Source organism: Tursiops truncatus, chromosome 14 (assembly GCF_011762595.2).
Source record: "Tursiops truncatus isolate mTurTru1 chromosome 14, mTurTru1.mat.Y, whole genome shotgun sequence".
NCBI lineage: Eukaryota > Metazoa > Chordata > Mammalia > Artiodactyla > Delphinidae > Tursiops > Tursiops truncatus.
In genome coordinates, this window is record NC_047047.1 from 82,465,122 (window position 1) to 82,482,170 (window position 17,049).

General features: G+C 47.4%; 1 protein-coding gene and 1 long non-coding RNA gene across 2 annotated transcripts in view; both read left to right on the plus strand.

The window, feature by feature from the left end:
- The first annotated feature begins 7,474 nt into the window (after positions 1–7,474).
- MBOAT2 (membrane bound glycerophospholipid O-acyltransferase 2) overlaps positions 7,475–17,049 on the plus strand; it is a 109,702-nt gene continuing 100,127 nt past the window's right edge. The window contains exon 1 of the mRNA XM_019943320.2: positions 7,475–7,709. Coding sequence (XP_019798879.1) covers positions 7,635–7,709 — 75 coding nt within the window. The 5' untranslated portion in view covers positions 7,475–7,634. The remainder of the gene's footprint in view (positions 7,710–17,049) is intronic.
- On the plus strand, positions 7,743–15,910 carry LOC109551216 (uncharacterized). Its single transcript, XR_002177953.3, has 3 exons — positions 7,743–9,237; positions 11,625–11,719; positions 11,809–15,910. It is a non-coding gene; the product is annotated as an uncharacterized lncRNA (long non-coding RNA).

The following is a 17,049-nucleotide window of genomic DNA, read 5'->3' on the forward strand; positions in this document are numbered from 1 at the left end:
ATTCCAGCATCTAAGAAGATGTAAAAGTTTAAACCTAGCTGTCATTTATTTCTGTAAATATAAAGCTCTGTTAATGCTTTCAGGTGAGATAGGCCAGGACTGTCATAAGTCATTTAAGTTAATGTACTCTTTATACTCCAAATCTTAGCCCTTGGTGTCCTCCCACCCCCCACCCTCAATTTGGAGGAAGAAGCTAAACCAGCCTTTGTTGCTAAACTACACTTCTACTTTGTATATAGTACCCATGGTAAATGTGACCATATACTGTAAGACCAGCAATTCCTATAATAATGGTGAGGATGATGATCATGATGATGGAGGTGATGATGGCTAATATTTATTGAGAGCTTACAATGTTACAAGCATTAAGTACTTTATGTGTATTAACTTATTTGAATGGCACAAATCATTATTATTCCCATTTTATAGATGAGAGGATTGAGGCCCAAGGAGGTTAAAAAACTTACCCCAAATCAATTAAGTCATAAGTAGGCTTCAAACTCAGGCAATCTGGTTCCAGGGCCAAACTTCTTTACCTGGTACTTTCTATAATCCTACCTTCCCAATGCCTCAACAAAATTTGGGATAATATTCCAAATGAAGAATCTAAGAAAGGGGCTTCCACTGGAGGTTATTTCCACCCGATCTGCATTCTCATTCTGGAAGTGGCAACACATTATTTATAAATTTAGTAATACAATTGGTTTAAACTAACTTGGGAACATTTGGTACCTCTTTCATTACAGTTTTCTCCTTAATTTTATTTTATTAATTTATTTAAAAAATTTTAATTTTTATTTATTTATTTTTGGCTGCATTGGGTCTTCGTTGCTGTGCATGGGCTTTCGCTAGTTGCAGCGTGCGGGGGCTACTCGTCGTAGTGGTGCGCGGGCTTCTCATTGTAGTGGCTCCTCTTGTTGCAGAGCACGGGCTCTAGGCGCACGGGCTTCAGTAGTTGTGGATCGTGGGCTCTGGAGCGCAGGCTCAGTAGTTGTGGTGCTCGGGCATAGTTGCTCCGTGGCATGTGGGATCTTCCCGGACCAGGGCTCGAACCTGTGTCCCCTGTGTTGGCAGGCAGATTCTTAACCACTGCGCCACCAGGGAAGCCCTTCCCCTTAATTTTAATGTGTTGTGATTTTCATAAGAACTGTCTTGTGATATACAGTATTTTAAGCCTGGGTCAGAATTTACATACAAAAACCCAAATAAGAGAGAATAACTATTGGCTTTCAAATGGAAAATAAGATATTTGATGAAATTGAAACCATGATCTGTTTATAAGGACCTTCCTTAGCAGGTACCTCATATTTAACCAAAAGAGTAACCTGTCCAGGACAGAAAGTCCTTTGGCAAGGGAAGTGGGTTAGATGTGGCAACCACAGACTTTACATGTAGAGACGATTCTCATTCCTAATTCTTCACTGCTTAGGGCTCTAGCATTGGTATTGCAATTTGTGGAGCAAAACCCAGCATCTGAAAAATGACAGTAATATGGGAAGTGTCTACGCAGAAAATATCTACAACAAAATACGTTTTTTGACACATTTACTCATGAAGAGGGAAATTTGCTGAAAGTGATGGGCTTCTGAGGGACAATGCAGAATTCTTTGGTGGGCTGGAGACTCACTGAAGGCATTCTCTTTGTTCCAGAGCCGGCAACAGAAGAGGTGAGGGCCTAGCTCCTCCCCTGGCAGCCAGACTAGACTATTTGGAAGAGCAGTGAGATGTCAATATATTTAATAATTCTAGATAAACTTCTTATAATTATAGATAAATCGAAATAACCTGAACTATTAGGCAGAACCGAGAAAATGAGATCTTCTTACCCACTGTGGTCAGCTAAGTAGACGCAATAGCGTGACTAGTGGTGATGGTGATTATGATGAAATCTGCAGTGACTTACATTTAAGATGTTTCATAATTTGGACACAAATGCCATTATGCAAGCATGGGGAAGCGTGAGAGTTTGTACTTTGTTTTTCTATGTCTAAGGATCAGAGGGTTTCAGATGGTGTACTTAAAATAAATAAGCGCTAAGGGGATTTTTTTTTTTTGAGACTTGACTCGTTTATACAAAGGTGGAAAAGCTAAATAAATCTATGAGGAAAATGAAATATTTCCCCAAGATGCACAGATACAACACAGAAATCATCACAGATCACTGAGAATAATAGATATTTTCGAGAAGAAATTTGATTAGAGGTGTAATACATTACAGGTAGTTCTGAAACCAGTGGAGCAACTGGAAAGCCATGCAATTCTCAAATTAATAATAATTAGTTTTGTTTGTATCTCTTAGTCAAATAAACCTAGACTGAATGACTCAGAGAGACAGAAAAAAATTCTAGAAATTCTTGGGAATCATAATTTTAGAGGAAGAAGGAACCATTGAAATTATTTAGTTTTTAAATCTCCTAATGTATAGACAATGAAACTGAAGATAAGTGGTTTGTTTGTTGTTACAGGTCAGCCTTAGAGTCAGAAAACAGCAGAGCCAGGACTTTGATGGCTCCAGGCAGGTCTCCTATCTCTACTGTTTCCTGTGTTTGTTACACTTGATGTCCTAACTGAAGCACATTATGTCTTAAAGCAGCTGTCCCCAACCTTTTTGGCACCAGGGACCGGTTTCGTGGAAGACAGTTTTTCCACAGACCAGGGGGTGGGGTGGGGTGGGGGGATGGTACAGGCGGTAACACAAGCGATGGGGAGCGACAGATGAAGCTTCTCTTGCCTGCCCGCCGCTCACCTCCTACTGTGTGGCCTGGCTCCTAACAGGCCGCGGGCTGGTAGCGGTCCGTGGCCCGGGGGTTGGGGACCCCTGTCTCAAAGGGTGTTTGCACTGAGTCTTCGTTGCTGTGCGCAGGCTTTCTCTAGTTGGGGCGAGCGGGGGCTACTCTTCATTGCGGTGCGCGGGCTCTAGGTGCGCGGGCTTCAGTAGTTGCGGCACGTGGGCTTCAGTAGTTGGGGCACACGGGCCCTAGCGCACAGGCTCAGTAGTGGCACACGGGCTTAGTGGCACACGGGCTTAGTTGCTCTGCAGCATGTGGGATCTTCCCGGACCAGAGATAGAACCCATGTCCCACGCATTGGCAGGCGGATTCTTAACCACTGAGCCACCAGGGAAGTCCCAAGGGTGCTTTCTGAATTTCATTTTTTGGTCTCAGGCTAGGGTTAGCTTGTAAGTGCTTAAAGATGTCAGCCAGTTACCTGGGGCTTTTTTTATGTGAATGGTCCAATGCCCCTCATCAAAGTTTTCCCAAGATATTATATGAGGGCATAGAATAGGCAAGATAATTGCCTTGGGGACTAATTTCACGACACATACCATTTTTATGAAACAAAAGCAGCTTGGTGGATTATTCATTTCTTCTGAGTGGTTTATTCAAAATTAAAAATAAGTTGGGAAGGGAAATCTTCATTTTAGCAATCTTTAATTACCATAGCCAATTCGGGGGGCAGACCTATGTAGGCAGGGTGAGAACACCGGTAGACAGCCATTTAATTATATGCGAACTCTGCTTAGTGCTCTTACCATTTGGTCTAAGTTAGTAACTCTTGTTAAAATGTGGTTGCTGGGACTTCCCTGGTGGCGCAGTGGTTGGGAATCCGCCTGCCAATGCAGGGGGCAAGGGTTCGAGCCCTGGTCCGGGAGGATCCCGCATGCCGCGGAGCAATTGAGCCCGTGAGACACAGCTGCTGAGCCTGCGCTCTAGAGCCTGCGAGCCACAAGTAGAGAAAGCCCGCACACAGCAACGAAGACCCAACACAGCCAAAAATAAATAAAATAAATTAAAAAAAAAATGTGGTTGTGATTTTGGAAGCTTTTTCTTGCTCATTATTATTTCTAATACTAATATTTCTAATATCTTTAAAAATAATTTACCCTACTATTAATTTCATGGTCATAGTCATGATACTTCTGTGAGGCAGAGTGAAAAGCTATCATTATCCATATTTACCAGTGCGGGGACTTCCCTGGTGGTCCAGTGGTTAAGACTCCACACTCCCAATGCAGGGGGCCCGGGTTCGATCCCTGGTCAGGAAACTAGATCCCTCATGCCACAACTAAGACCCCACATGCTGCAACTAAACATCCTGCATGCCACAACTAAGACCCAGCACAGCCAAAATAATAACAATGAGAAATTTAAGGCACAGAAAAGTTAAGCAGATTTCTCAAGTTCACAGCTATTTGGTGGAAAAGTCAGGATTAAAAGTTTGGGATTAAAATATACACACTAATATATATATACAGTAGATAACCAGCAAGGACCTACTATATAGCACAGGGAACTATACCCAGTATCTTGTAATAACCTATAATGGAAAAGAATGTAAAAAAAAAGAGTATATATATTCATATATATATATATATGTGTAACTGAGTCATTTTGCTGTACACCTGAAATGAACACAACATTGTAAATCAACTATATTTCAATTAAAAAAAAAAAGTCAGGACTAAAGTTCAGGTCTTTTGACTTCCAGCCAAGTTTTTTCTTCTGGATGCTTTCTTTTGATTTTAACATTAAGAAAAGGATCTTACTTGGTACTTGTAACACCTCACTCTCTGTTTTGTGTATACGTATGACTGTTTCTGTTTTTGATTATAAGCATCATTTACTCGTTACAGCATGCCCTGCCCCACAGTTCTTGAATAGAGCAAGCTCAGTAAATGTTTGTTTTTAAGAATCAAGTACGTGAAAATCATTTTTATAGGATGAATGTTATCTGTGGCAGGACAGTGAGGCATCGTATATAATTAATTCAATTCTTTTCCCCTTCATCACAGTTTAAGAGCTTCAGGTCTAATTAGCAGATACCGGTCAGAAGGCCTGCATCAAATTTAAGCTATCATCACTGAGCTATTAGCTTAAAACATGGGCCTCATTTTCTTCATTAAAAACATGAAGATGTAGTACTTTCAATATGAGAAAAATAGTTCCCATTTTCAGAATCACATTACATTTCTTGGATGGTAATTAATATTTCTTCAGTCTTACCATATGCAAAGCACAGTTCTGAGTTCTTCATTTAGGTAAGCTTTTATAACCTCCTAACTCAGAGTTGGTGCTATTATTATGCTGTTTACCCATGAGGAAACTGAGGCTTAGCAAGGTTAGGTAACTTGCCCAAGATCTGGTAGCGAATAAACGGCAGAGACAGCCGAAAATCTAGGTCTGTGTGACTCCAAAATCGAAGTGATTAATACTACACTATATTTCACCTATACCTTTACAACTCTGACACAGCTAAATTTTCCAGATGGCTAATATCCTCCCCATGGTAGACATTAAATTTCATGTAGTTACCCCAAATAGAGAACTGTGTTCTGTCAAGTCCTACTAAAATAAAAGTTCAGTCTAAGGAAACTCCTTTTCATAGACATTCCTTGTTCTAGACCTGAGATTGTATCTTTATGCGACTTTAGGTTGCAGTATGTTCCCAACACCCACTTTTTAAGTTTTTTGCTCAGCCACCTGTATGCTTTCTCTACACTTCTCCAAAGTGGAGGAAAGGAAAGAAAAATTTTTCTGAGATTAATAGAGGGCTCCAGATTTGGGGGATAATATGTTTGAATCAGCAGCCCATTGAGCAGGTTTGGCCTCTAATTGATTACAACTCCCTCTGAATCACTACTCCAAGAAGAATGAAGGTGCTTTTTTTTTTTTTTTTTTTGTGCGGTACGTGGGCTTCTTACTGTTGTGGCCTCTCCCGTTGCGGAGCACAGGCTCCGGACGCGCAGGCTCAGCGGCCATGGCTCACGGGCCCAGCTGCTCCGCGGCATGTGGGATCTTCCCGGACCGGGGCACGAGCCCGCGTTCCCTGTATTGGCAGGCGGACTCTCAACCACTGCGCCAGCAGGGAAGTCCAAGGTCCTGGCTTTTTGATTCTTCCTTCTATCCCTCATTCAGCTTGGTTGTTAGGATTATGTTAACCAAGCAAAGAAAGTTGGGCAGGAAGGAATTGAACCAATTAGTTCACCCACCTCCTTTTCAGAGAGATAACTAAGTTCCAGGAGAGTGATGTACTGAAGCTCATGTATATAAATCTGTGCTGTCTCATCACCCAAGACTCTACAGTAGTTATCAAGTAAATGGCACACCTGACAGCTGATGAAAATTTCTGGACTGGGTTTAAGTGTGAGGAAGAAGAGGGCCTAGCAATTAAGAAAAACTCTGAAGGCACATATCTTGGATCCCAGTCCTGTCTCTATTTATTATTAGCTGTGCTCTCTTGGGCAAGTTACTTCTCTGTGACTCAGTTTCTTTGGTTGAGGGTGGTAACAGTACCACCCTCATGTGGTTGGTGTGGGGATTAAATGATTTATTACACTTCTAACGCAGCCATTAAAGCATGCGGCTGAACTCTCATTAACCATTAGTTATTTCCACCAAAAATTTCACACGCTTAACTCCTTGGATTTTGAGCTCTTCTGATACTCTCCTCCAGCGTTCCTCCTCGTCTGAAATCTTCTCCACAAAGTCGACGCTTGCATTTTCAAGGAACTCAAATGGCTTATTTTCACGGGGTTTCGACAAATAGATGTGACATACACATAACACACACACCACCTCACACCGAAGGTACGTGGAAACAGCACAATGGAAGAGTCTGGGGGAGCTGGCGACTCAGGGGTGACGAGTTGCTGAAAGAGCCTTCGTTCTGAGGAAGACGGCAGAGGCCGGGCAGTTAAGGACACACACACACACACACACACACACACACACACACACACACGCGCGCGCGCCGCAGGCACAGGTGAGAACTGCCTCCCTCCCTGGGGCGGGCGCCATCGCGGCGTCGAACTGGACCGGTCGCAGCCCGCCAGGCCCAGGTGGGCTTGAGGGTGACCGAAAGGCACACACAGCCGGAACTGAACTCAAGTTTGCGCTTTTCCACAGCAATCCTTTAGACAAAGGGACTTCTTATCTAGGTCACTTTTTTGGTTTGTTGCCCTCCTCCTCCCGGCCCCCAGCTTTGTTCCCAATTTCCCCCAGCGTTGGCTCGACGGCGCCCCGCACGTCGCCCGTTCGTCTGGCAGCCAACCCGTTCCCCTTTGTCGTCCACCGCTCCTTCTAGAGAGAGGTGGGCTGGCCGCCGACCTCGGGCAGGGAGGAGGAATAAGGGGATGAGGAGGCGGAGATCCCCCCCGCTGGCACCGAAGAGCGATCCCCGCGAGCCGCCCGCCCACTGTGGCCAGACAGCCCCTAGTCCCCCGGGCCGGGGCCTGGGATGGAGGCGGGGCGCTGCCTGCGCCTTCTGATTGGCTGCGGGCGTCGGGGCGCCGCTCCGCGATTGGGCCGCGGGGCTGTCTGGCGCGAGGGCGCGCGAGGTGGGGAGGGGGCGGTTGGAAGCTGCTGGAAGTCAGGGGGCGGGGCGGGCGCGGGCGGTCGGGGGCGGGGGCGGGGACGCGGGACGGGGGGACGCGGGGGCGCGGGGGCGCGGTGGGGGCGTGGGGGCGCGGAAGGAGGGCCGAGCGGGTCACCGCCCCCGGCCCCTCCCCGGCCCCGCCCCGCGCGCTCCGACCGCGGGCGGCCAGGGGGCAGGCGCGCCGGTCGCTTCCCCGTCCTCGGCGTCGCCCGGCTCAGTCGCGGGCAAGCGGCGCGGGCGGCCGGAGCGCCAGGCAGGCCATGGCCACCACCAGCACCACGGGCTCCACCCTGCTGCAGCCCCTCAGCAACGCCGTGCAGCTGCCCATCGACCAGGTACCCGAGGCGGCCCCGCTGGCACCGCGCCCTCGCCGCCCCCTCCGCGGCCGTGTGCCATCCGCGCGGAAGCCGGGACCCGGGACCCGGGGCGCGGGCTGGGGCGGGGGCGAAGGGAGGAGGCGACCCGCTTGTTATTGTCCGCTCGCTGCCTGGCGCCCGCTGTCCCCCCGCCCCCAGCTGCCCACCCAGCCCCCACCCCGCCCGGGCAGCACGCGGGGGCTCCGGGCACCGACGTGCGCGCGTGCATGCTTGGCCCTGCTCCCTGCCACAGCAGCGGCCGACCCGGGGCGTGCGTGCACCGCGTAGTCGGCGATCGGAGTCCCGAAGCCGCTTCCAGTGCGTGTGGGCACGGGTGTAGACAGTGCGTGGAAAGGCTGTGCTTTGGGGGAGCCGGGGTGTCTGTGCCCTGCGCGCGTGGCACCCGATACTCCACGGGGAAAGGATGGACGTGCCTAGGTGGACGGTGCGCTGGACACGACGTGTGTGGCGTGGAGGAGGCCAGCTCCGGGGTCGGCGACCGGCTCTTTGGGACAGTTTGCGTGGAAGTGCGGCGTACTCAAGAGAGAGAGGCAACAGTTTGGGGCAAGGCAGGCAGGGGTTAGGAAGAAAAGGCAAACTGAGTTAATGATCCCAGGGTGTCTAGCGGAGAAAGTGGCAACCTTGTAGATGGAAACACCTCTTCCCCCGCCCCCCCCCCCCCAAAAAGCATTTGACACAGTGTAGGGAAGAGTGACATCTAATTCCTCACTTTGAGTTTGCATGAAGGGCCTAAGGGTTACTGAGATATAAACAGGATTGTGTGGGAAAAGCAGCGCCATTTTTATTCAGAAAAGAAAGTTTGGGAGTATTTGTCAGAGTGACATTTAGGGTAGTTGGTGGGGCAGAGATAATTGCTTTAGCCCCAGGCTAGAGGTAGTTCACTGAAAATTTTGCTTAAAATTATTTCAAGTGGACTTGATCTAGAAGTGTTTGCACTTTCCAAGGGATCCGGGTTCACTGTCCGCCCGAATGTGTTGCTGTCATTGATGTCATCAGGGATTTCATTTATAATACTGGATTCCTCTGTGTCCAGACTCCGTTTCATAGCAGCAAGGTGGGAAATGACCCCTGTGTCTAACGTTATGACACTAAGTGCTTTGTGCTTCAGTGTTTTAAAAAGTTAAATAGAAGTATGTTCAATGAGTATAAAAAAATTCTACCTCTGTTCAGATCTGAATTCCTTACTTATAGTTCAGTAATAGCTGTTGGTTCTTAGTAAATACCTATCCCCCATACATCTTGAACTACAGTTATAATGTGAATCTTGCTAATAGATTCAAGTGCCACTAGTGAAATTAATCGCATACTATAAGAAAGTAGTCTTCTCTGTTTATTAGTAAACTGATCAGAACTTACGGTTTTTCGTCTTCTCAGCCCTGTGGAGAATTCTCACTTTTCTGAAGTGAAGCACAGTGTATGGCCTTTTAGTGTATTACAACCCTCCTTGACTTAAGTAGGTTGCTGCCAAGGTATCAGCAAATGCAGGGTAGGTATCTGTTTAAAAATTGTTTTGCCAATGAGAGCAAGAGAGATAGGCCTATAGCTTTTCACTTATCTTAGGGAACAGGATTATGCTCTCTTTCTCCCTCTTCCTCTCTGTTTCATTTTCTCTCTCCCTATCACGATGAAATATTTTCTCTACTGCGCTCATGGCTTCTAATTTATATAATGCCTGTGACTTTAAAAGTGATTTAATATAATAAACTCATTTAAAAATCTCAGCAATCCAGAGCAGGTTCTTTTTAGTGCTGACATAAGCAGGAGAATCACGGGAAGGGGACAGGACTTAAAATTTTGACTTTCCTCCTTTATTATCTACAGGTTTTGATTTGGTACCTTGGACACCTTTGTTCTCTTGAGACCATTCTGAATTTGCATAGCCACTTGTATTTTGGGTTGTTTTCTCTTAGCAAGTCTTAAGAATATTGGATTAATACCACACAAGCCTTAACTTTTTATGGTAATAATAAACTGTTTCTCTGAAGCACCGAAGAATTGACTTTTTTGCTGATAAAGCACTTGGAATAACTGAAAAATCATTTAGTAAAATTGGATGAAAAAGTAGTCACTGAGCCAGTATTTTGAAGTTGAGCAAAATAGAAATTAACTTTGGTTACATGTAAATAACTGGGTCCCAGTTGAGAGAAAGCCTAAGAACTAGTTGTAATCAAATAGAGTGATTCAACAGGAAAAAGACAAATCAGGAGATGAAAAGTGTGAAAATATAACTTTTTAGTGTGTTAATTTGGTATACACTAATTAACAGTGTTTTGAAAATTTAGGAAATTATAAAAGCAGTTATTTGATGTCAGAGGAAGAAAAGGACCTTAGAGCCAGAAAATAGTTAAACTTTTTTACTAGAGTGAGTGTGGAATTTACAAAATGATAGAAAGTACTGGTATGTATGGAATAGAAGAATGCAGGTTGCAGGGTCAGGTAGGAGAGAAAGGAGGAAATATGTTGCAGTAAAGACCAGGCAAGGAACAGGGACAAAAGATCTTGCCTGCCTTAGGCTCCTGGATTCTTTCATCTTTTCTGAGAATTCCAGAGTGACCTTGAGGTAACCATAGTATTTGTTCAGTAGGTCTTATATTTAAATAAAAATATAAAATCTGGTATTGAGTGAGGTTCGATGATGCCTTAAGATGGGAAATATTTAGCATCTGATGTTTCCCCTTTCTAGGCCTTGCATTCCAGGCGACTTTATTTCTAGGGTGGTTAGTTATCATTAAAGGAATATCTGTGGGGATTTGGACTGAGGGAGAGACAAGGGCCAAACGTGCTATCGAGAAGACATCAGATGTCATTGAACAGAACCGTATTCTTTATTAGTTGGCTATGTGGTGAATTTTTTAAAAACCCCAACATGAATACCAAACAAGGGAGAATAATTGTGTCCAGATCAACCTATTTTTTTAAGAGGTTTTTTGTTTTTGTTTTTTAACCTGAACATATATGTTCTATTGCATTTGACTTACCTCACTTCTGAGTTATCAGACTGAGGGGCTCTCTAGCCCTCTCCTTCCTCCCTCTCTTTACCCTTCCTTTCCTTTCCTGTCAAACCATTTTTCTTTCCTTATTTCCCTTGACGCTGTAATTACTATGAAATTGGAGTAAGATTCCCTGGTGACATGATGTCCAGGATGGCATACTTGGCCGACAGCCAGTGAGGGATGAGACTGACCTCATCGAACAGTCCTGTTTGGGGACAGGGTCCTTGTTTTAGAGATGACGTGCTGAACTTTTTGGGGTGGGGAGAGGGGGCAAGAGGGAGACTTGAGATACTCGGAAAGGTTTGGAGGAGGGAGGAAGAAGGACCAGCTGTTGTAACCAATCCTGCCAAGTCAGGTAATAATTATCACGGGTCACATCTTACAGTTTTCAAATCTTTTTCACATGCGTTATATTATTTTCCTGCGTCCTCACAACACCTTATGAAGTCAGATAAAATTCAAGTCCTGAAGTGTTTTAGCTTCAGGTACGTATGTACATATGGTATTAAGCATTTGAGTAAAAGGTCCATTTTAATTTCTATTCTGAACACGTGGCAAATCATTTTGACAGATCCGTGTTTTAGATGCAGGTTGCCAGTGTATTTTTGGAGGACAGGGTGGAGAGGAAGAGCTTTCCCAACACTGGAGTGCTGGTGGTGATGGCTGGAGTGGGGAAAGCGATGTGTGTACAGAGGAAGAATCCTCGTTTCCTGCTTTTTGGCCATTTCGTTGATTGGCGGATTGCTGTATATTCTCCCCCGCCCCATGCCATGTAGACAACCAATGAAGTGAAATAATATATTAGGGAAAAGAATAGTTTAGAACATTAACTGCTTTAATCCTCTTACAATTCTGTGTTGTGATGAACCCTGTTGTATAGATGAAGAAATAAATGACGTTCTCAGTTTTGAGCCTTTTGAAGATAATGACTTTTAGGAGCAGAAGGTGAATGGCAACCAAACAAGAAAATCAAAGGTGTGTTTTATTTTAAAGTGGCCATTTGAATGCTTTAGGTTTTGGACACAAGTATCTAACTCACTTGTCGCACCTGTCTACTTTTACAGCCGTAGTGAGCCTCGGCCTTCATACTGAGAGCCCTGCCGTACTGAGGCAATCTGCTGTGGAAGATTCCTTTTCATCAGGAAGGCATATGGGCCTGAGAATCTTGAATCTGTATTTTGGGCCCTGTCAGTTAACTAATTTTAGAAATGTCACTTTACATAAATGAGTTTCCCCCTGTGTAAAATGTGTGTTGCACTTAGTTTTAAAATTCCATGATTCTGTGTTTGTTTCATCAAGCTGCCTCAAATTCTTTTTGGACCGAGTTGGAGGGAATATAAATATGAACTCAGGGGAGGAAAAGGGGCTAATAAATTTCGAAGTTGAAACTGCCTCTGTGGTTAATCTGAGGCAGTGAGGCAAAGGACCGCGTGCCCTAAACTGTAGTCCATGTCGGTTTCCCTGTGTCTGTTTCCCTTCATCGGTAGGAAGTAGTCATGCCGTGGTGATGACTGGCTTGGAACCAGATTCTGCCAGCCTTGTGCTCGTTGGCAAATTACTGTATATTTCTTTAAGGCCCAGTTTCCTCACCTATAAAATAAAGATAATAAATAGTAGCTATTTGTAGATTATTGTGGAGATTAAAATACATAATCTATGTAAAGTACCTGGCTCCTAGTATACATCTGCTGCACGTTCCTTTCTTCTTTACAAATTATGAAATATTTGGAACTTGTCTTCTGTTTTTCTTTTGGGAAGTTAACATCTGTTCACATATATTCCATTTTAAATCTCTAGGACTTCCTTTTTAGGAAGGGAGATATCAGGCTCAGGTTCAGTCCTATTCCCCACACAGTGATTAAAGTAGGATTAAAATCTCATTTTGAATTTGGAGTCAAAAGTGGTTTTTCTGCTTCCTCACTGTTCAAGAGGTCTTTGTCCCCTGCTTTAAAAGTGCTTCCTGTGTTATTACTGCCTCGATAGGTACAAATAACCCTAGTCTCTGTTTACTGTGGCCCATCAGGGCTGACTTTCCAGGGAAATAATCAAAACAGCTCACACACAGCTTTTGCCTGCAGTCGATTTAACAGGTGGGAGTCTACGATGATAGAACTTGGCAAGACTTCTTTAAAATAAAACAACCTGTAAACAGGACCCCCAGCAGAGCGATCATTTAATGATTTTACAAATGATGTGGGTCCTGCTTTGGTAAACGTGTAGGGTTTGGAAAAGGGGAGGGATAGCTGATATGTGGAAAGATAGAATTCGGATTCAGGAGATCTGAATAGGCAGCAATGATGTGCCCCCCTCCTTTGCTTATCAGAAGCCTCACTGTTCTTCCAAGCCCGCATCCAGTGCACCTTGCAGATGAATCTTTTCCTGAATCCCATCCGATGTGACTGCTGTTGTATTTGAACCACAGTAGCATTTTGGATTTGGCACTGTGCTGGCATTTACACTCTGCTTAATGTTGTATGTATCTGGCAGGGTTCTGGTAGGAGACAGATTGAACTAGGTAACCAAGGAGACTTTAAGAACCATTTACTAAGATATGGGCAGGTTTAGGGAAATCGGCAAGGAATAGGGTGGTCTCCCAGGACCAGCTCCTCTAGGCCTGGAGGGGCCAGAGGAAGGAAGGGCAGAGCCCTAAGGGGGTCAGAGCCCCACGAGGGGAGCTGTAGGGGCTCCTGTCAGGAGCAGCTGTGGCCCCCAACGAGGGACCCATCCAGCCTGCGGTAGCCTTGAGGGAGGGGGTGAGGGGAGATGAATACCCCACTCCCTCCCATCCTCTCTTTCCTGCTGGTGCCTCCTTCAGAGGGCAAGTTGATACTTTGGGGGCGCAGAGGACAGTGGAGAGTGGGTCTGGAGGCCGTGGAAATCCTGTGCAGGACGTTGTGATTACTGACATGTCCTTTACAGTGTTATTCATCTCTCTACGTGATGAACACAAATAAAACACCTTTTGTCAGGCCCTTAAGGCACATCCTTATTCTGTCTCTTTCTTCTCAGTCACACGTTTTGAAAGAACAGTTGCATCTTGCTAATCTCTGCTCGCTCTTACACCATCATAATCAGGCTTCTGCCTGCAACACTGGTAGCCACATCTAGCGCAAAGTGCGTAATACTGATTAGTTACTTCTTGCTTAAACCTCTTCCCAGCTTCCCTGCTGCCCTTTGCAGTGCTTTTTCAAGTGTGGCTGTGAGACCACTTGTATCAAAAATCATGTGGGATTGTTGTTATATATTCCCAGGCTCTGCCCAGAGCTACCCAGCGAGGGCCAGGGAACCTGCATTTTTAAGCAGGCTCATTCTTACCCACCTTCTCCTACCATCAGAGGTAGAGAGCTACCTGGCCACATTATTTTTTTTTTTTTTTTTTTTTTTTGTTGGTACGCGGGCCTCTCACCGCTGCAGCCTCTCCCGTTGCGGAGCACAGGCTCCGGACGCGCAGGCTCAGCGGCCATGGCTCACGGGCCCAGCCGCTCCGCGGCATGTGGGATCTTCCCGGACCGGGGCACGAACCCTCGTCCCCTACATCGGCAGGCGAACTCCCAACCACTGCGCCACCAGGGAAGCCCTGGCCACATTATTTTTAAGTTTCTCCATATTACTAAAAGGTTATCAAAGTGTGATGCATTTTTTAAATGTTTGCGTTTAACCGATTAACTTGTAATCTCCAAAAGGTCATGCAGTGTAATTGTGCTGTTGACAATATAGTCACAATATACGGGAAGAATAAAATTCGTAAGTGCACACTAGGCGGTGTGGCCCCCAGTTTTCAGCTGAATGACGTCCATGTCCCTTTCCAGTCCTGTCACTGGATCTCTAGTGACTGCCTGTGTAACCTCATGTGTAGAAAATGTCAGAAGTCTAACTTTGGGGTCCTTCTGGGCTGAGAGGCCTGCCCTGAGAGAGGCCCTGCCCCACGCATTCTCAGGCCTGCTTTATCTCTGGGAACCCCTGGCCCACAGGAGAGGCCTAGAACCTCCCGAATATGGCTGCCGGCTCCTTTTCTGTTATTTGGGCCCTGCCCCTACTTTGGCCACCCCTCACACACCCACACTCTCTCCCCAGAGGAGCAGGAAATTGCCAGAAGCCCCCATGCATGTGGCAGTGGCTGGGCTGGAAGTGCAGTCCTGGTCTGCTGCCCGAAGGATCTGCAGAACCAGTTAAGTTCCCCCAATATGTTTCCTTATCTTTTAACTCCATGCCTTTGATCAAACTATTTCCTCTGCCTGGAACCCCCTCCACACTCCTTTGGGTCGGCAAACCCGTATTTTGCAATACTCTGCTAAAGCTTATGCCTCCCGGATGAAGCTTTTAAAGATCTGGCCCGTCCTTTCCAGTGGCGCGTCACTCCCCAGGGGGCCACTTGTGCGCCTCTAATGCAGGCACCAGCGGTAGGTAAGTACATGCTGCTGCCTGAGGCTGTGGGCATCCCCGGCGGAGCCCCTTCGAGGAGCTGTTCCTCGAACCTCTGCCGCGGTTCTGCAGTGAGGCTGGCGCTGCAGAAGCAGCTCGAAGAGAAGATAGACAGGTAGCCGTCCTGCTCAACCTCTGTCGTTCGCTCTGGGCTCCCCCAGCCTCTCCTGTGTCTTCCAAGCAAAAGCCCAGCATCGCCTCGGTCTGGCTTTTTCAGGAGAGGGGTAAGGGGCACACGTTGGGGGTCTTTGCCCCTTTCCACAGCTGCCTGTCAAGGGTGTGTATCGTCCTCGCTCTCGGAAGTGGTGGTCCGAGAGCCCCCGCTGATTGGCGGTGATTTGGCTGCCCTTGCCCTTGTCAGTCGGGGCCTCGGGGGAGCTGCCTCGGCTTTCCCTGCTCTGATGGCACCTGCAGCACTTCATTTCTTTTGCTTACTTCGCGCGCCTCCCTGCCAGGGTGTAGACTCCTCAGGCACAGGGCCTCTTACCAGGTTTGCCTCTCTCGCGCTCAGCACCGCCGGGCACGGAGGGCGTCCGGAGAGAGCGGCTCGCGTGGCGGGAGCACCGACCAGCTAAAGTTCCGCTCATCACTGATTAGCGGGGCGGTCCAGGCACTGACTGCGCTTTCCTAAGCGGCAGGTTCCTGGTGTGTATCCCGGGGCGGGTGAGGGCCCCTCCCGCAGGGCTGAGGTTGGCATCAGGGGTCCTGCCGGCAGAGGGCCGAGCACACAGAGCTCAGTCTGTGCTGGGTGTCGCAGCTGCCGAGCTGCTTTTCCAGGGCTTGTGGAGGACACGGTGTGTACATCCCTCGGGTGCATCAGGGTGTGCAGTGCCCGTTTGCCGTGATGCATTTTGCAGGCATTGGAGGGTCCGGCGTGTGGCGACAGTGTGCTGGCCGTGCGGGATACAGAGGAGAAGGTGGCTGCAGCTTAATGCAGTGGTTCTCACACTTTTCAAGGCAGCAGCTACCAGAGGAGTTGGCCGGGCGGCCAGGCGGAGGCTCCCGGCTGGGGTGGTACCCGTGCCCAGCTTCTGAGCAGCCCTGCACCAGGGGCTCTCAGGGATCCTTTTCCCGGGGACACTTCACTTTTCCAGCGTCTTTCGTTGACACCCACACCCTCCCTGGCTGGAAGGCTGGTCGTGGGGTCAGGACAGCAGTGGCGTCCCCTCCCTGGATGGGGTGCTGCCTTGTCTCTGCAGCTCCTTCGGCTCCCCAGCTGGCCGAGCTCCGCAGATCGGGGTCAGGTCACTGTGACTCGGTCCCTCCGTGTGGGCACTGCTGTGCTTCCTCCTAGCTGCACAGCCGCGGGAGTTACGGGGTGCCTCTGATGTGAGTGTTTACGTAAAGGGCTGCACAGTACATCTCCGTGGGTTAGAAGGAAGCTGTGTAAACCTTTCTGGCTGACTTTTATTTTCCTCAGGAGGGTTACTTAAAAGGAGATGTGCAAAGCATTGAAGAATTTTGGAGGAATGTGACTGGGGATTCAAAGGAAAATGAAGATAACTGTGAGAGGTACCAGTTATCCCCAGCTAGACGATTACACTGTCATTACACTGTTGGGTGATAAGAGGTGACTGGAAAGAGAAGCTCTATCAGCATTGTTATCAAGCTATTCAGAAAAAAAGCCTTCAGAGTGCAGAACTGTCTTTCTCCAGAAAGAACAAAGGGCTGTCCTTACAGCCCTGTGGGCGGGGCCCTGCAAGAGGGCTCCTTGCTGATCCACCCCCTTGTCCCCCAGCCGGCCATTCCGGGGAAGCCTGGCTTTTGGCCGGCAGCAGGTGTCATCAGGGGATCCTCCCCGGGCGGCCTGTGTCCTTGTGGAGTGAGGAAGCCAGGGGCAGCCCAGTTGCCAACTAGAGGGACCTCCCTCTTCCGTGAACGTC